The sequence below is a fragment of the Dunckerocampus dactyliophorus genome, chromosome 9 (genome assembly GCF_027744805.1).
Source record: "Dunckerocampus dactyliophorus isolate RoL2022-P2 chromosome 9, RoL_Ddac_1.1, whole genome shotgun sequence".
Taxonomy (NCBI): domain Eukaryota; kingdom Metazoa; phylum Chordata; class Actinopteri; order Syngnathiformes; family Syngnathidae; genus Dunckerocampus; species Dunckerocampus dactyliophorus.
In genome coordinates, this window is record NC_072827.1 from 11010733 (window position 1) to 11031717 (window position 20985).

Genomic DNA, 20985 nt, shown 5'->3' on the forward strand with positions numbered 1-20985 from the left:
TTTATGCTTGAAATTGCTTAATTTAGGCAAAAAATATGTAACATTAGCTTAAATATGCATATGTTCTGACTAATAATTGGCTGTATTCAACCACAAAAAAAAGCTTGATTGATTACTCAACATACAGTCATGGGAAAGAAAAATGATGAGACCACCCTTGTTTCTTCAGTTTCTTGTTCATTTTAATGCCTGATACAACTAAAGGTACCTTTGTTTGAACAAATACGTGATTTTGGTTATCAAGAAAACCATGGAAGTTGCTAGATATCAGCTCTTAGATTAAACTCTTATGAGCTATATTTGTTAGCATCATTATATATGTCCAAACAAATGTACCTTTAGTTGTACCAAGCATTAAAATGGATCAATAAATTGAAGATATAAGGGTGGTCTAATCATGTTTTCCATGACTCTGTTTTTGAAAACCCGTGATAGACTGAAGCTGCGAAATTCAAAATGCCAAATGGCGAGGGACGACTGTATGAATTTTAGCTCAGGGTAAAGTGTGAAGATGTGTCTAAAACGTACTGTAGGTACCTTTTGAAACCCTTGAAAATGGACATGTATGGGTGTTATGACGCAATGTGTTTTGGTAGGGTTAGGGCCGTGAGCTCAAGGAATCTGGGAACCCATGTTCTCGATCAGGGGGTCTGCAACCCATGGCTACGGAGCGGCATGCGGCTCTTTTGTCCTTCTGCTGTGGCTCCAGCCAGTTTATACTTCTGTGTAGTCACTACGCCATCTCTTCAGATGCCTTCAGGAGCCTTTTAGAGTTCTGCGTGGGAGTTGAGCGTGTGCTGTGCAATTCTCCACCAAAATGCTAGGGGCAGTGTTTTCTGGTGGGTCGGCTCGGTGAGAAACCATGATGCTGGTCCACTATTTCGCTTCTTAGTTTTCGTTGTCACTAATGAACAAGGGCAACTTAAGACGTATGAAGAGTGGTACTGGAACTAATCAACATGTTACGACATTAAGAAATGTGACATATTGCCAGGTGGCAACAGGTGTGGTTCGTCACTCCGCCAAGAAGACAGAAAAGGAACGTGACAATACCCTTTAGGAAACTATGTGTAGTGAGTGGTTAAATAGGTTTTGTGGCTCCAAGTAGCTTTTAATTTCCTGGAAACGGGCCAAAATGTCTCTTTTGATGCTAGGGGTTGCCGACCCCTGTTCTAGATCATAGGCATTCACTCATTGTCTAACTTGGTGAAACTGGTGTTTTCCCAGTTTTCATGTTACATCCAAATTGTGTCATTTATCTAAACGTACAAGAAAGGGTATTGCCTGTTGAAAACTAAAGTTAACCTGACAGCACATCTGAACCTTGCAGGAAGGTGAAAGAGTCTCAGCAGAAATGTTTGACTGACAGTTGTCTGCACTGTGCGTGACACTGTATCCTTTGTACCCTTCTCTTGAAGTACTTTTTTCATCTACTCCATTACGACACACTTTAAAGAGAATGGTGGGGTCGCCCTGAGAATTCCATTGTTTTCCATGATGTAACCTATTCCTAGTGGTCCTAAACACACATTTGCTAGCCCCAATTAAAACCGAATATATAGCACTCCTTCCCAAACCCGCCACCCCATCCCCCCCTGAAACTTTTGAGTCCCCAATTTTTCTTAACTAGCTGTGGTAATTTTCTGTGCTATCAAGCAAGACCAAGCTTGTGTTATGAGAGTTTGTTGTGGCACCTCGCTAATGGAAGTTTGGTCGATACGTGAATTCCGCATTCAGGCCATGTGTTGCACTGAAGTTATTTTGGTGTCTCTTTCCTTTTGCACACGCACACACACACACACACACACGCAATCCTGCCTCAACAGGATGAAAGCAGAGAAACAACATAAAGAGAAACCTAAGGGGAGTGAAAAAGAAAAAAAATCCAATCCAACAATAAACTTTGTCAAATCTGAATGCTACACGTTTTTGTTTGCCACTCGACAGCCGTCTAAAAAGGTGGGATGCACCAGTCCCGAGAGGAAATCCTTATCGGAAGGGGCATCTAACAGCTGGCAATAATGATGATGCATGGCGCAACATATGCACGTGTATTTTGCTTGTAGAACTGCATTTGATAAATGAGGGTATAGATGTTGTAAAGGTCACACAAAACATCATCCAATCACTTCTGCTGCCTGCATGCAGTCTACATGCTGATTGCACTCATCAACAAGTCAAAACCGAAAAACCATGCCCCCCAATGTCGATAATATAGTAAATCTATATGATGTTATGCTAATATAATGAGGAAAACCTAGTGTTGAAGAATAATGTACATTAAAAGAAAATCACAGTAATGACACAAATCGGGATCTAGTCTTCTTCTTGGTGTCTTATTGACCTGTACAAACCACTGTATGGGTTGCTGGCAGTAGCATTCCACATACAATCACCTGATAGTCAAAATAGATTCATAAAATGAGCTGAGATAACATCTGCAACAACTTCAAATAATTTCCAAGTTAAGTGTTCACAATAAACCCAAGGCTCTTTCTATTCCCGTTATCGTCACTTGTTTTCCTTGCCCGGGACGTCTCCTTTGTTATGAATGAAGACACCAATATGGAAAGTCCCCCCGTCTCTAATGATACCTTGACACCTCACTCCTTTAAGGAGGTGCGTGCCCCACTATTTGACCACTTTACACCGAAAGAATATGTGCCCAGGCAAGGTGGACTCCCACTCTTCTTGGCACAAAGGCAATGCATGAAGGCACTGACACAGAAAGTCCCCGACACCTCATCTATTTGAGAAGCACTGGGACCACCTAACACCTAAAGCACGGCACATTTGGCTGTACGTACCCAGGCAAGGTGCACTTCCTCTAATTTCGGCACGATTGTAAGAGATAGTCTTGGGCCCGGAACAATCCCATTCACATGCACGCATGCAACGTAGGAGCATCATAGAATGACTGTAATCTGTTCTTAATGATAACCAACACAATTCATAAAAAATAAATAGATAAACAAAGAGTCCAAATGAATCAAAAGTCAAACCCACAGCATGCTACAATAGTGTGTGTAATAAAGACTTGTCATTTAATGAATGCGATCGCTGCTCTGGCAAGCAATTAATGACAGCTGGCACCTACCACAGTAAAAATTATTTAAAAAAAAGGAAGTGAGCGCTGCTGTTGGTGTGTTAAGGCCGCCAATAAAGTCAGTCTGTGTGTGTGTTTGTCCAGATGCTGCTGCATTACTTACAAGACGTTACTTGCAAAATATCACCTTCAAGCACTTGTTGCAGATGGCTGAGTCTGAATTAATTTAGCACCAAAATGAGGCACCGAAGTAACGGTAAGGAGTTTTGGTACACATCCCTATTAAAAGTTTGACATTTGGATCAAGCATCCTTCACTAAATTATAACAATTTTGGAACCTTAATCTAAGTCAGAAAGTTTTAGGAACCCACTGCAATACATACACCAATTACAGATGCAACAATTAATTGATGATTAATCAATAATTATGTGACTATCAAATTAATAACTATTTTGGTATTTGATTGAATGTTTTGGCGTCCCGCCACAACTACTGTATATCTACACCAACTGAACATTCATGTTCGTATTAAAGCCGAAACAATTAATTGATGATTAATTTGTGATTAGTCAATTATCTAATTAAGACAATTTTGGTATTCCATTAATTGTTTTAATTAAAAATGCAAAACCTCTGATTTCAGCCTCTCAAATGTGACATTTGTGCCTATTTTCTGATATGCTGTGGACCAAACCACTAACTGTTTGGTTCATATGGATTTGGTCCATCTAGTGCCTAACCGATGACTCGATTAATAAAAATAACAAGCTTCAGATTAATCGACTAAGGAAATAATTGTTAGTTGCAGGCTTTGTTCATATTCCTTTCTCTAGACGCTGTAGACTGCTACTCATTGATCATTTATGTGATGTTAAAAAGCACTGCCGTGGCAGGACTGCCATCACTGTGGTTCATTATGCAGCCTCCCTACCGTATCAACCAGTCCAGCTCTTTTATGCCGCGGCCACTCTGTCGGTCGTGTGCCTGATGGCCTCCAAGGCCCCATCAAGCACGGGGCGACTGCTCATTCAGTCAAGGCAACACCAGCAAGTGCATAAATGAGAGTAAAAACATTTTACGGCAAAGCGAATCTGTGCCGTCTTTTACTTTGTCACACAGTCTCTCGCTTTGTGTGTGTTTTTTTTTTTGTTTTTTTTTAAAGACATCAGCAATGAATGTGCAAGTACTGATAGTCCACACTGCTGTGAGGGTGTGTGAATAGAACAAATCCTCTTGTAGTCTTTCTCCAGCTGGGTCTTTCAGCCTCACTCCATCACCGCACTGTCCATTCACATAAATAGAGAGCGTATGGTACTAAATTCAAGCCACAATAAACAAGCGTCAAGTTCTATGAAAACACAAAACTGCAGAAAGCCGTAAAGCAGAATAATTAGAGGATGCAATTTTACCCACATTGCAGTGATGCTACTAATTGAAAGAGCCCACATAAATACACACAGTCAGATGTAATGCCTACACTTCTGCACATGGGAAACATGAATATTCATGAAACAGAGCGAGATCTTGAATGGGCCCATATGGTTTACAATCAGCTATTTGCAATTCCCAGAGTTTCGTGGCACTCTTAATGGTGCAGTGCAGGAACTCTCAGCCTGCACATATGCATGCATCCCAGCGACACTTAGTTCATAGTTTGAATTTAGCCATTTTTAAAAGAGAATGACCATTCAAAAATGGGGAAAAAAAACAAGCATACATGAACATATTTGAATATTGCAGGCATAGTGAACCCCTTAAGGAGCTTGTATCAAATACAGCTCATGAAAAAGCAACTGAGCAGGAGCGAGTGTGGGCATGCCATGTGCTTCTTTTCCCATTAGCTACTTGCAAGAGCAATAAAACGCCAGCAGCCATGCCACACACACAAAGAAATTACAGCGCTTCCATCTTGTTACCTTCTCCGTGCCAGAAATTAACAAATGTTTACACAACAATGTTTGCATAATCTATTCTTTAGAGCTGAGGTTCTATGAGGGTTTTTTCCACATTACGAGATGATGTTCTAGTCCTTGCCACAAGTCACATTTTCTACTCTTATTATATACTTGATGGAAACTTTTCATAGAAATGTGTCAGGCTGGTTATTGGAAGTGTGCAAAAGTGGATTCTCAGAATCCTTTATTATAGCTCAGTTGTTTGCCACAGTCTGCCTCATTTCCATTTGTTCTAATAACAATTGTTGTATTGTTCCATAAATGTCAGCATTCAGACTGTGAATAAGTGTCTAAAGGCTTATTCCAGGCTGCTCATTTACAACGTCCCAGTCTGTCTTCAAGTCACTGCAAGGTGCAAGGACAGAACCAGCAAATTCAATACAGCTCAGTCTCCACTGAACTGGTAAGCGAGGAGCAAAATTAAAGAAGTGTGCATCCCACTTGCCGGTGCGTAAAAGCTGAGCGCCGCTGCAGTGCCTGTCAAAGTGTGCTGCACGTTGCCCCCGAAGGGAGTTACAATAAAAAAGAGGAATAATGTAATTTCACGCTAACCCTCTTTAATATCAGCGCCTTCTCATATTGCATGCGGACAACAGCTCATCACGGTCCATCACTGCATGCGCATCCCTGCAGCTCAAAATGGGTTTGTGAAGCGGATCTATTGAATAAAAAGCTTCACACACCAAGATGGATGTTTATTTGAGCAGCATATTTATTTTCCGAACAGAAACAAAGTAATCCGGTGGGGAACTTTTCCAATATTGTCATTAAAAGGAAGATAATGGGTCTATTCTGGCCAATAAATGCACGTCGTTTTCTCTGAAAAACCCAAATTATCGCTTTGTCTCAATTACAGTCAATCCAGCAATATTTACCAAACACAAGTAACCTATTCATGAATGTAAAACGCAAATGTTTTGTAAAAAGTAGCTCCGGGAGCTCCTAGCGCCTCTTCGCACCCGCGGAGCAACGCACTCAATCGGCTTCACTCACCTGATTGTGACGAGCTCGACCCAAACAAGCAGCAAGTCAGGAAAAAGTCGATGCAACGCAGGACAGTCGCTTGTTTCATTGTTGTGCTTGCGGGTTATCTCCTTAGAAATTCACATGTCCACCAGCGTATCCTTGTTTGAAGCAAACGCACCAACAGGCTCGTTTTGGGAGCCAAATAGCGGCGTGTGACTTTACGGACTTCAGGAGCTCTTTTCGTCTTTTTTTTTTTTTTGGACTAAGTTTTCGGGTAAACCTCTCAGTGTCCACAAGCTGGAATTGAAACGGTGGTGGAAGGAGTTCCAAAATAAGTTTCCAACGCGCGGACAGTAAAGCTCGTCTCAACAGTATAAGGTTGTATTCATGCCATGTCTCCCCGACTTGCACTCAGTATGCTGCTCCACACTTCATTTTTCCAGACACACCTCCGAGCCCTTGAACTCCTCCCACACACGCTGCGATTGGCACAGGTGGTCCACCATCACCTCCAAGCCCTACCAGGCACAAATCCAGCAGTTCTGCCATTGGATAAGGCAAGATGACACACCGTTTTCAAATCTGGTGCTGCACCTGTCACAGCCAGTATGCACACCTGTCAACCCTCCCGTTTTACCCGGGAAACGCCCGGATTTTGCCTTTTTTGTTGAAATGTCCAAAAAAGCACTCACTTTTCCAAGGATTTCCCTTATTTTCCGGGAAATTTCCCTTATTTTCAAATGCAACTGTTGATCGGCGTGCCAATATGGTTTAAAATAGAAGTGGGCGATGCTGCAAATTTTTGTATTGATTCGATCAATCAAAGTACAATCATGGGCAGTACGGCCAATAACGATACTGATACCAATATTTTTACTTGAAATTTTCAAGATCATTGATTTTGTGATGTTGAAAACAACTTAAAGAAATGCAACAATATAAGACAACGTAACAATATCACCAAACTAATACATATTAAATAAAAGAACATTTTGTAATAAATCAAATTAAATTGTTCAAGTAAAATAAAGACAATATTGTAAAGTAATATTACTAAATTATTTCTATAGCATATTTTATTAAGTTTCCAAAAATAAACATACATGAAATATATAATAGATGTATGAATACACACAAAATTCTAAAGCAAAAAATGAAAAAAAAAAAAATTAAAAACTAGTAAATCAAATAAAAATACATAGAAAAAAAATTAATTAAAAAAACACAAAAATAAGTAAAAAGAAAGATTAAAAAATAAAAATACAGACGCAAATAACTCAACAAAAGCAATAATTTCTATTGGTTCTCATTTACATCCTTTGTCTTTTGGCCCCCCAAGGCGGGGACACACTAGACTGGTCACCAGCCAATCACAGGGCACATACAGTGCATCCCGAACGTATTTTTCAGCATTTTGTTATGTTAGTTGTATTCCCTCAAAATTGTACACATAACCCATAATGACATGAAAAATATTTCATTATTTTTGTAAATTTATTTTTAAAAAATAAATTAAAATATATAAGTATTCACAGCCATGTAGCTGAAAATTGAGCTTGGGCGTTTCCTGTTTCCACTGACCAATCATGATACGTTTCCATGACTTCATTGGAGTCCACCTGTGTAAATGTAATTAATTGGACATGATTTGTAGAGGAACACAGCCGTTTCTATAAAAAGGTCCCACAGTTGACAGTGCATGTCAGAAATCTGTCACACAAGATAGGATAACACTGTGTAGTTATGCGCGACCGTAGGCCGAATACTGGATCCCCTGAAACGCAGAAGAGAGTAGTCCGGGAAACAAAGGTTTAATACACAAGGTGTCCACCGAAGTGGTAAAATACAAAAATGTCAAGAAAAAAAAAAAAAGGCAAAGTACAAAGCAAGTGACCCGGATGCAGTCACGGGAAAAGAGAACTAGAACAGAGGACGCTGTTACACACGGAAAAACGTAACAGGGTGAAAAAACACAAAAGACTAACTAAGGTAGCTGCTGAAAAAACTGGCAGAGTAAGACAACACACAAGCAAAAGGCTTAGCAGGAAAACAAGATAACTAGCCGCTGCTGGAAGGAGCCAAGCAGGGAACAAGGTACTTACAGGCTATGACAAAAAAATGAGCAGAAAGCCGAATACACTGAATAATAAAAGGTGCTGGGAGGAGCAGGTCTCAGGCTGACTTCAGGTAACAATGTGGCACAGAATGAAGGGCAGGCAGCAGCTTAAGAAAGGGGATAAATGTCCACAGGTGCGTCTGATTAGCTCCTCCCGGTAGTCTGGATGGTGTGCTGCAACACATGGCAGACAGAGGGCAGCAGAGCAGCACAAAGAACATGACGTGTGGCCCACAGCCCAGAAAGATCTGAAAATGGCGATACACCTATGCTTCCCATTGGTCCCTGATGGAGCTTGAGACGTGCTGAAAAGATGAATGAGCTAAACTGGCCAAAGATAGGTGTACCAACCTTGTGACATCATAATAACTTCAAAATGCTAGAGGGCTGTAATTGCCGCCAGAGGTGCATCAACAAAGTCTTTGAGGGACAAAATGAATGTATTCCTTTTTTGCAATAAGACTGTAACGCAACAAAATGTGGCAAAAGTGCTGTGAATACTTTTCAGATGCACTGTGTTGACAAACAACCATTCAGAACAATATTCACCCCTGGAGACAATTTCGAGTCTCCAGTTAACCTAACGTACATGCTTTTGGAACACAGTGAATCCACACGGAGACGTTCCGACAAGGTCTCAAACCCTCGATTTCCTGACTGTGAGGCCGACATGCTAACTACGAGGCCCCCTTGAAGCGACGTTTTTAATTACTCAAGAAAAAATGTGACTCATTTGGGATGGATAAGCTGTATGTTTTCTCAGTCTCAACAATAACACTGGACTTTTCTGCGAGAAGATTAAAGCGGGGTTCGCGGACAGATGCTGTATTCAAGACAGCTGGGAGGTTAGCGATATTCCGCTTGGCGCTTTCAAGGTCTGACCTCAAAACATTCAGGTTAAACAAACAAAAACATGGCTGGCAACTGTAATAAGATGGCTTTGCTTGTAAATAAATAATCTGACCTAATGCCTAATATTTTTCTAACGTAAATGAAACTTGGATATAATGTAAGAGTAGTCTGTGTCCAGCTTGTATGTTGGTTGACTGTCTCAACATTTACTATCAGGATAGCTGGCAACACTCCACTTCCACTCCTCCACGATAACGATCACTTAGGTGGTGAGAGTTAGACCTTATTGTTGTTTCAGTCGTCATTTCATAATCTATTTTGAATGGAAAAAGTGATGTATTTATTTAGTAATTACAAAGCCTCTAATGAAGTAGTTTATATGAATTATTTTATTAATAATTTTTATAATATTATATTTAATGTTATACAGTAATTTATATTAATAAAAAATTTATTAAAAATACAGTATACATATATAATATTTTAATAATATTATTTAAATTATTACTATAGTATAAGTATTCATAATTAACTATTCATAAATAACTAGTTCCATCCATTTCTCATTTATAATCACACATTGTTTTATAATCGGCACATTGTTTTCTGCATGAAGAACTATAATTATTGTTTGTAAAATGTACTTTTTGCTCATATTTTTGAGGTTCGGGAACTGGAAGGAATTGGATTTACATTTGATTTACAAGTCATATCAATTTCAGAAGTATGTGCTAGCTTTTCTTACTTATATTGAATGTGCAATACTTGTCGTTTTGCACAGCAAAGTCCAATTCTAACCCAAGAGACTTGACTTGTGTTTTTCCCCTCACAAAGCGTTGTGTTTCTATCTCTCCGCAATAAACTTTAATCTCTACAGTAAGCATTTTTCCCAATATAAATGACAGAAAAGTCAAAAAAGGGCTTTACAAAGTGATGCTGCGCTTGACGGGTTGTTTCTATTACTTTGAAATCAGCGACGCAGAGGAAACAATGTGACAAAGGGTTATTACCTTCCGGACCAGATGCTGCTTACTTTTGCACTTTGAGAAAGACGAATGCCACCCTGGGTTTCAATATGTCCACACATCTGGACATTAATCATGCACCTTGACTGCAACCTCACCTCAACTTTTACACACACACACAGGCACATGCACACGCAGACACACGCACACACATTTTGGCATATTATGCTTTATGCGACAGATTCTTTCACTTACTCATATTCGGTGAGTAAAAATGTGACTCGGGAGGTTTGATGTTGCATTCGATGCTACATAACACTTACTATTACCTTGAGAGAATTCTTCATCGTGAGGTTATTTTAAGGGGCATAATTATTATGTTGATGCTCTTCTGGAAGATGTTATTAGCTGGGATAAGCCTGCAGGAGGCGGCTTACCTTCCTTTTAGTTTTCCAATACATCAAAGTATATGCCCGAGCGATAATCAAGTCAACTCCATAAACATCCTTCCTTTGCTATAAGCAGGCCTTTCCTCCCCTGAGATTCTTCAAGTCTTTTGTTTGGCTCCAAATGAGAGGTGCACGCACACACACACACACACACACATACACAAACACACTATACTATGTACTGTAGTATAGTGAACAAAATTGCATGTAGTCATTTTTCACTTTGAAGATGTTTTTATGCAGAATGAATCGTGCATTGAACTGTGAGGGCCACTCCACTGCAGTATTGACCCCTTACCAGTGGGTGGCAGTCCATTTCTCACCTCCGGGGTCAACAGCATGGCAGACCAACTCCGTGGGGGGTGAGCGAGCCAAGCTGTCACCAACCAGCTTCATGACTCAGTGTGACATTGGCTCTGAGCACACGAGCTTGAATTAATATTCCTCAGATTTTAGTATTACCGATGCCGCAAATTTATTTGCAAAGTAGCGTGGCGCCTCCGTTTTTGTTGTTAATTCTTTCGAAAAGTGAAATGTGCACAAACCGAAGCAATTTTTTTCCACAGGAAATCATGTAAATCCAATGAACCCTTTCCCAAAAATCTTAGCAAAAACTACATTTTATAGAGAATAATTGTAGTTTTACATGCAGAAAACAATGCAAAATCATCTTCCTGGTTCTTTGAGCAGCGTAGTTGTCAGAGAAGTAGTCAGTGGTCACACAATTGAAAAGGTTTTCAAATTGTATTAAAAATTAAGAGCAATATATTTGGTTGCACCACTGGACTCTAGCATTGACAAGGAAGGTAAACAGACTCTATATAACAGTTGCCATGCCCTACTATAAAGTGAGTTAACTTTGTGTGAAAGTGAAAGTTAAGCTTGTGTCAGAGGGCGAGAACAATGCATCTTTTGTGTGTCTGCCTCTTCTTACAGTATTTTTCCACAGGCAGAATCAATAGCAAGTGTATTAATAATATCTAACAATCATTTTTACATTTACTGAAGACTTGTTGGGAAGACGGTGAGGAGCGGCTAACGTGTGTGTAAACTGTCCCTTCCCCTGATTCTCAGTGTCGACACGGCACCACACAGTTTGACCAATCACGCTGAGAGATAAACAAACTAAAGAAAAAAAAGGCCAGCTCTTGAAAGTGGATGGTCCGGTTCTCTCAATTCCAAGAGCTGGATCGTTCACAAACAACCCATCACCACCGTATACATCTTTATTAAGATTCAACATGCACAAAATAATAAAAAATAATACGTTTATATAAAATAAATATATATAAATAAAATAAAAAATAATCCAGTCGTCCCTCTCAATATCACGGTTTGATTATCGCTCCCTCGCTAATCACGTTTTTTTTGGGGTTTTTTTTAGAAATTAATTCATGAATAAATGTTCGCTGTTTCGTGGTACACTATGGTCTATTATTAGTCAAAATATTGAATAACAAGTGATATGTAGTATTCTGGTCACTAGGCGGCAGTAATGGCACCAAAACATTACCTTACAATAAGGGATGTCGGATATTGGCTTTTTTGCGGATATGCCAATATTGTCCAACTCTCAATTTCGATACAGATATCACCCGATACTGATATGTGTAACATCACATACAGTATCTGTGGTGAAGCCAGTGGATACAGCATCAGCAATTAGCTTGTCAACGTGGCTGTAAACAATATTGTACAACATTGTAAAACATCCGAGAAATATTTACAATTAGGTTTAGGCTGTGCCTTTTTTTTTAAGTCAACAGAGTAGCCATTTACATTTTTTGATCATCAAAAACTCCAGGTGAGAAAATCAAGTGTCCTAATTTTCATGTAGGCCTAGCACTCTTAGTGGTCAGCAGGCTGTATTCGTTTCCACACCACGTGACGAATTGCATGTACACAGTAATTCTGGGCCAAAATTAACATATTTCAGATCAGATTTGAATGAAATTTCATCTGCAGATCGATATTAAAGTGAATTTATATCCTACATAACTTTTATCTTGTCTTGAAGCTCTGAGTTTGAAAAGATTAAAGTTGGACTTAACGTTCGAAGCCGTCATATTCACTAGTAGGAATTGAAACATTCCTACTAGTGAGGATGAGCGACATAAAAATTGGATGGATGGAATGTAAGGCGCGACCGAGCCTGCTACTAGCCACCCATGGTTGTTTGCATGCTTGAGAGGCGGTTTGATGAGGTCATCTTTTGCGTGCCGGAAAATCCGAAAGCCCATAGGCCTATATACAGCATTATGTTTATTATCGGCTTTCATTATAGGGAAAAAAATCCTGATACTGATATTGATATTTTTATGCCAATATCGGGCCGATAATACTAGTGGGCCAATGTTATCGGACATCCCTACTTACATTACATTACCTTAACACTGCATGAAGTCATGAAGTCAGCCATGGCATGTCCGGAAAAAAAGTTCTCCTCCCATTCCGTGTGGAAGTGGTAAGTTTTTGGCTTCTTCTGTCTGGCTAGCTTGCTAGCTCGAGTTCCTGCAGCATAAGTGTTGGGCAATGTGGTATAAACAATGAATGATAGGAGCAGTGACTATAAGGGCTCCAATAATTTAAAAAAAACATATTTAAAAAGTCATAAACAGGTTTTCTATGCTCTGACTATACAAATATTCCTTTTCATTACCATTGAATCCTATTTAAATTCATTATCACAGTATAGTATTTATAATTAAATAATAATATTATATATATATAAATCATGTTATATAATATATTATTTATATTATTATTTAACCGTTTCAAGCACAAATAATATATCACAATAAGAGCGCATAGCAGTTTCTTTCACGCAGTCTTGTACGATAACCTAGTCAGTATACAAGAGCCGAGGCAAAATTTTGGCGAAAACTTTTGTCTAAAACCAAATCATACAAAAACTGGAGCATTCAAAAACTGAGGTTTGGCTGTGTTGTAAAAATATGTATATATATTTTATGGCCTGCTGTGGAGAGAGGCTTCATTGTAAATATGTCCCAAATGACTGCTGTTTATCACTTTTAATACCATAAACGTAATTTAACAACGTGGTCTTCTGACAGTATCACCCCAATGCCGTCAATACGGTAATTTATTCCTAGCGCTATGAGAGGCAATGAGACAAGGTTTCCAGTGTTCTTCCAGGCGCTCCCTGGTGTCTTCTGTACAGCTAATCTAATACATAACCTCCTGATTTGTTTAATGGATGAGCTTTTGCTGCAGCAAGAGGCACGCCAATAAAAGCCTGAGTCCTCCGGAGGCTATTGTGCCTCATAATGATGCCAGACACACAATGTGAGGGTTACAAAGTAAGTTTTTATCATGCCGTACATTGTTTCTACTCTGTTAGCAGCAAGCAAAAAGCATTCTTTCTACAAAGCTTCATGCTGATGAGATATCCCAGCCACATGTTGCAGGTTTCGGACTGATACGTAGCACGTACGTTAGCATTCAAGGTTGATAATGATGTTTGTTTTCTATAAATTGGATGAGATTCATCTTTGAAAATAATCAGTGTGCGAAATAAGTTAACAGCAGCTCTTCAGCAACATGCCCCAATTAGTCCTGAAGGATACGTGAAGGATGCAACTAAAAAACACGCAATAAAATTCAGCAGCCATACGAGGATAGCAAAGGTAGACCGAGGGAAGATAAACAAAGCAAGCTTGGAGAAATTGCTTTATATGGCAAGAAACTGCACAAAGGACGCCGCGATGGTCATGAAAAAAGAGAAAGAGGCCTGCATGCCAATCAAGAACCTATTCAAATCTCTGTTGAAAAAGAGCACATTTTATTTCTCATACTTATTATGATCCCTCAAGGAATATTCAATGCAGTTCCTCTTCATGTTGAGTGGATATGTGGAGAGATAATCACTATTATGATAACCGTGCTTGAATGGATCTCTTCAAATTTGACAAAAGAATTTACAAAAATGGCGTGCACAAATGTTTCTGCCAAACCATTTTCCAGCATGCAGAATTAATCGCATATCCAGCATTTATGAATAACATTACAGCATGCATGTCTAATGATTGAACTGTACAACAGAAAGGCCAACAACAATGAGACATTGGGGAGTGCAGATGAGTACACATAAGGCCAACGTGCACATACACTGCATATACCCAATTTTCCAAATATATAAATTGCATTATTAAAAGAATGCTTCATCAAAAGTAAAAAAAAAAACATATATACTGTAAGTCGCATTGGACTACAGGTCGCATTTATTTAGAAATTTCTTTCACAAAGTTCAAGACCATGTATGTTAACGTTACGCACATTATGGAATAGCATAAAGGACACAAGGGGATACAAGCGGCTGAAATGAGTTAGGAGAGATAGGCTGAGGAGCTCAGAGTAGGGCCGCTGCTCCTTCACATAGAGAGGTGGCTCGGGCATCTAGTACGGATGCCTCACCGACGCCCCCCTGGTGAGGTGTTCCGAGCATGCCCAGTCGGGAGAAGGCCCTGGGGCAGACCAAGGACACCCTGGAAGGATTATGTCTCACAGATGGCCTGGGAACACCTTGGGTTCCTCCCGGTGAACTGGAAGCGTTGGCCGGAGACTGGGAAGTTTGGACAATTACTGAGACTGCTGCTGAATGACAGAACGTACCCGGTGTGCCGAATAGGCTAAATTAACATAACAAGCCAGTTCAACAAGCAAGTTCCCTAACCTGAACGAAATAGAAGGAACTAAAATTAACAGCAGGTGCGAGTGATAAAGGAAAAGCAAAGCAGGCAGAACGACCAAAATAAGAGCCTAACAACTCGGGGTGCTCCGATCAGTTTTTTATGCTTCTGATACCGACCATCCATGAGTGAAATCGGCCAATACTGATCACATAGATTAAGGGGGTATTCTGCGAAGCGAGTTTAGTGGTTAGGAGATGTGTTGAGTCTAACGCTGGACTCTTTTGTAGCATCTGTATCGCCATGCAAAGCTTGGTGCTTGTTTTGGCTTTGTGATGAGAAAGTGGGCGGTGGACGGTCGCTGTAGGCTGATGGGCGGATGTGATTGGCGTTATAAAATTAGTATTGGCAAATGCCGATACCGTGCTTTTTCACGGAAATCGCCTGATACTGATCGCTGGCCGATCGATCGGAGCACCCCTACTAACAACAGGAACTGAGGCGTAAAATGAAAAATAACAAAACAGTCACGCAGGGCAGGGCGCGGGGGGGCGTGACACTGCTGACATATTCAAAGGTGCTGTGATGATGTGTAGTAGTCCATACTGGTCACTACTGTATTGGTGTTGTTTCAAGTCTAGGGGCTCTGATCATGTTAAAAACCGTATTTAGAAGGTCGTTAACAGGTTTTCCAGGTTCTAACTATGAAAATATTGCATTCATAAGTAAGGAATCCTACACTGAGGGAATTCACTGATCACAGTCGGATCTGGAACCATTTAACTGTGATAAGGGATTACTGTATATTGAAACTAAGGAATGATATCATTAAAAGTTTGAAACAACGAACAGACTGACTCACACTTGATATGTTTTCCTTGGTACCCACAGATCATTACCTTCGCTGCTGAGCAACACAACTTATTTGTCTGCGATGCAGGTGAGGATACATTTTCTGAATAATTTTCCATGTCACATTTCTCATCCCACTCACTGAAACCGCCGCGGCTTCCTCTGCGGCCTGGCTCAGTGAGCAATGAGCAGCGTTAGCCCATTACACACACGCGATTACGTGGCCATTTCCTCAGCGAATGAGTCTCATCAGAAGTCACTGGAGAAGCCACCAAGTGTGTAATTGTTTCCCATTAGAGGAAACATCCACCACCATAGAGTTGCATCTCACTGCAGAGTTTGCTGATGAATGCTCACAGGGTGAGGAATCCGTGGGTTGGGAAAGAATTTCTGAAACCCCCCCCCCACAGACACACACACTTTAACCCATTTCATCAGTCTGAAGGTGAAAGTGATTCATCTTTTTTTTTTTTTGTTCAATTTTAATGAGAAGGGAACTCAAATGTTTGTTGACTTCCACCGCACTTGAAACAGTATTTCCGGTTGTAGTTACTCATATTAGGAAAAACTGAGGCATATTCATGTTATCACGATCCAGTTCATGAATTATCTAGTGTTTCGTAAGTCTTATCTCGAGTGTCACGCGCACTCACAAGCTCGATTGCTGGAAATATTTCAGGCCCTCTGCAGCTTTTGTCAATTAGATCACGGACATGGGGAATTAAAGACTGAGGCTTTGTCAAATGACACCCAAGGACGAAACAGAGAAAAGACTTCTCTGAAGTTATTAACAGTCCATTAATGCCCGGGATGAGCTTTGCGCCATCAATCAGATGGGAGTGAGGACCCGGCTGCAGTCGCAATGAGGCAGGGTTTCTTTTACAATGCTGCCATCTGCAGGAAAACGATGAAAATGCACTCAAAATCAGAACGTCAGAATGTCTCGGGGGTGTGCTGGAGCCCATCCCAGCTGACTTTGGGTATGATTTGGGTTTTGATTAGATTTTTTAAACGTATTTATTTAGCATTAGTGTTTCTGTTTTCTTTCATTCCCCCCCAAAAAACAATTGGATCCATTAATCAGGTCCAAATTTACCAACTTACTGACCAACAAACTTACCAAACTGCAAAGGCCACATACTGAAAAATGAAAGAATGCAAGGGCCACTTAGACATTTTGTAAATATGATAATAAATTGTATATATTAACAAACTATCTCATTTTTGTGATATAGGTGAAAAGGCATATTATTAGAATGAAACCATTTTTACTGTTCTTTTTCAGTCCAAGGTGTACTCCGCCTCTCGCCCCAGGTCAGCTGAGATCGGCGTACCGCGACTCTAGTGAGGACCAGCGGCATAGAAAATGAATGGATGAAATTATGACTTTAATCCCATGACATTTTGACTTTTTCCGTACACTTATTTTCCAAAAATTTCAATTTACTTATTGTAATACTTTAATATGAAGTATTTTTCCTCATATTACATTTTCCTTGTAAAATAATGACTTTTTCCTTATTAGATTGCAATTTGTTTATCTTAATATTTCACTTATATTAAAGTACTTCTGATTTTTACATTTTTGCCAGGGTTTTTTTTTCTTTTTAAATTATATTTGTAATAAATTAATTTTTATTGGTTGTTTTGTTTGTTTTCCATAATATTACGACTTGAAAAAATACGGTCTCTCTTTAAGATTTCAACTTTATACTACTAAAATGATGTTATTTTTCCTCAAAATAATATGACTTTCTTTTTGTAAAATTACTGCTGATTTTGTCCATTTCTGCTGTTGTGTTTTTTTCATATATTTTATTACATTTCTTGTAAATTTTGGAAAAAATATGGGAATAAAGCCATAATATTATGACTGTATTCCCATATTTTGACTTTTGTAACATTATTACAACAAGTTTTTCTGCAACCTAATAAAATAAGTAATATGACGACTTTCTATTTCAACTTTCAACTATTTCAACTATGTTTTGTCCAAATATTACATTACTCTTGTAAAATTGTGACTTTTTCTCGTTAGATTACAACTTTTTTCTCTTAACATTTTTACTTTATTCTTGTAAAATTACTGCCGATGTCCCTTATTTTTGCTGTTGTTTTCTTCATGTTACATAAATACAAAAATAATCATGAACAATAATGTGAAAAAAAGCCCATACTTTGTGCACTCCCGTATTAGATTAATAAGAAAAACTCCCATGTATGTTTGCCAACACGCCACCACTAGATGGCAGCAAGTGAAAATAAAGAAGGAAGGTGAAGACTAATAATGAAAAAAAAATCTTCTTAATTGGTTAAGAAATGTATCAAATTTGTCTCACAACGTTGAGACAAATCATTTAATTTTTTAAAAAACATTTCTATTAATTTATGATAAAGTTGATAAGCGTAGTACACAGTAAATGTGACGTAGCTGACATATACAGTACTCAACATCACCGGTGGTGGTTTAAATACTGCATCCCTAAAGGTAACCTATTTGTATTTTCATTTTTATTTGACTTACCTTGGTCTGTTTTAACATTTTTATTTTGATTTCATCCCCAGAGTAAAATCCAGCATTCTGCCTGATGTAACCCTACCTTTGTCGGCATTCACAAGTGAGCACAATGGCGATGGAGACGTGAGTAACGGTTGGAGGACAAAGTCTCTTGAAGAATAATGCCAGCCTCGCACTCACCTTCTGAATTTTCATTGAAGAGGATAAGCTCCTCCAGAAAAAGGAGAAAATAGAGACAAAGGTTAAAAAGTTTACCAAGAAATTTGACAAAATCCCCATATTGTCAAAAAAAAAAAAAAAGATTGGTCAGCACAAGAACAGCTATCTTTGCAGAAGTTATTATTTACTACACATTATTTAATTACTACATCGTTTTCATTGGTTTATTTCATGTCATGTAATGTCAAACTGGAAGTGCAGTGCAGGATCTAAAATGACTGAGTGACTGACTAAAATGCAGGCCCATATTTAACAGCAGTATATATAAACCCTACTGAACGACGTAAAAGCCTGACATTTAGTTGTTTCCTTTGGTTTACAGTACGCGTGTCTGCCCTTTAAATCACACAGCGCAATTACGCCTGTAAACCGAATTTAAAATGCACACCTCCAAACGAGAATAGGCTACTTGTAAGTAAAAATGTTAACGTTACATTAAAAGCCCAACAAAATGTTCACACCAGCCACTTCGTTATGTAACCCCCACGCAGTCTAATTTTGCTTTCACAAAATAAAAAAGGCCAGCTACAAGTGAGTGTTAATTATCAGGGTTGATTATATTTGTTACATTTTGTTACATTTATATTCATTACACTTTCAGCCACATTGCATTAAAAAAAATTGCGGAATTTGTCGAAACACATTTCCGGTCTTCACAATAAAAGCGCTGTCCTGTCTGACTGCACTAAACAAAATAAGGGCCTCAGAAAAGTAGCTAATTGAAAGCACAGAATGAATACGCTCTCACCATCGGTACGATCCTGGAGTTCGTTTTCCAGAGAGAAGATAATTGGGCAGTGTGCTAGCATGATTTAACTTGACAACAACATACAGTATACGAACGCAACACACAGACATAATAACGTCATCAGAGCTCACCTTTTTGCCTTCGCACCAGTGATGGAAGACCTGATTCCTTTTACAGATTCAAGTTCTTACGCGCTGCGATTGGCTGGCGACCAGTCCAGGGTCCTCTCGCCTGAAGTCAGCTGGGATAGGCTCCAGCATACCCCCACGACCCTAATGATGATAAGCGTCTTAGAAAATGGATGGATGGATGGAGTTCTTATGAGTCACACACTGATGTGAATTGGGGACTCTATTCACTCAAATCACCTGTCCCACAGTAAAAAGTTCCACCCCCTCCCCCGACTTGTTCCGCATGTATTCGCGCCCCGACATGTTACGTGGCTAGCAGCAGGGGTGGGTAAGTGAATGAGTACCCACGAGTCCCGATTCGTTATTAAACTGAACAATTTGAACAATTTGTTCATGACTCGCACTCACACATCATCTGTATTTGGGAGAATACGATGAGGTGAAAGAAGAACGGTGAAAATATAACTTTATTTGTGGCAGCATCGCAGAAAGTTATACAGAATTTTCACGCAACAACGGTGCGTTCAAGAACCGCCAAACAAAATGGGATGCAAAGCTGAGACAAAAAAAAACCCCAAACTGAAACAAAAGAACATAAACATGCGAAAATGTGGGCTTGATAACTGTAGACTATTTTTACAATAAAATACTGCATTCAATACTACACTACAAGTATTAAAGTAATACTATATTAAAGTACTATATTATATTATAATTATTATTTTCAAAATTGATATGCATTTAGACAAAATTCGAGTTAGTTAATGAAAAAGAATTTTAAAAAATGTGTCTCAAGTTTTCCATTCAGCCCCGCCGATACGGGGCCGAAGTCCAGTAGTTGGGGACTTAGGTAGTGTATTTATTATGTTTAAACAATGATGGTGCCAGCAACTCATACAGTGGTTTGTACTGAAATTCGTAAATACTGTAGGTTCTCTATAGAAAAAAAATGTACCCTGGGGGGTAATGACAGGAAATAATTGAGGACCTCAGGTATATAGCCTGGTATGCTGGCACCCCCTAAAGAATGTTGCTACATTTCACAATGACAGTGGAAATGAAAAAAAAAAAAAAAATGCACCTGCCTGGTGTTTCTCAGCAACTTCACCAGCAGGTGTGTGTTGTTCCTCAAAACCTTGCCGTCTGTTTTTAGTCACATTCTTTATCTGCATGTGTAAAACGTATTCATTTCTCCTGTCGCAGTTTCGCTTTTGCTGTTCTTCTCTCTTCTCTGATTTGCCAGCATGCATCGGAATCGTGCGGCCATGGCCTTTTTATGGCCGCCTCCCAAACTACAGTCTGCTCACTAGTGATACATGTCAGGTTTTGCACATTTGACATTCATCACACACACTTAAGTGTAAGCGCAACATGCTTATAAAGAGTGGACATCGTGAACGCCGCTCGTTGCACGTGCTGCTCACCGTGGCTGCAGAACGCGGGTAAGCAAAGGAAGGAAAGTGGAACTTCCCCCACAGTCCTACTTCCTCTCCACATGAATATTGCAACCTCGCTCT

General features: G+C 39.4%; 1 protein-coding gene across 2 annotated transcripts in view; it reads right to left on the reverse strand.

The window, feature by feature from the left end:
• LOC129187512 (receptor tyrosine-protein kinase erbB-4-like) overlaps positions 1-6379 on the reverse strand; it is a 357011-nt gene extending 350632 nt beyond the window's left edge. For both annotated transcript variants that reach the window (XM_054786945.1, XM_054786944.1), the window contains exon 1: positions 5997-6379. In XM_054786945.1, the coding sequence (XP_054642920.1) occupies positions 5997-6075 (79 nt within the window). In that variant the 5' untranslated portion in view covers positions 6076-6379. The remainder of the gene's footprint in view (positions 1-5996) is intronic.
• Positions 6380-20985: the final 14606 nt, after the last annotated feature.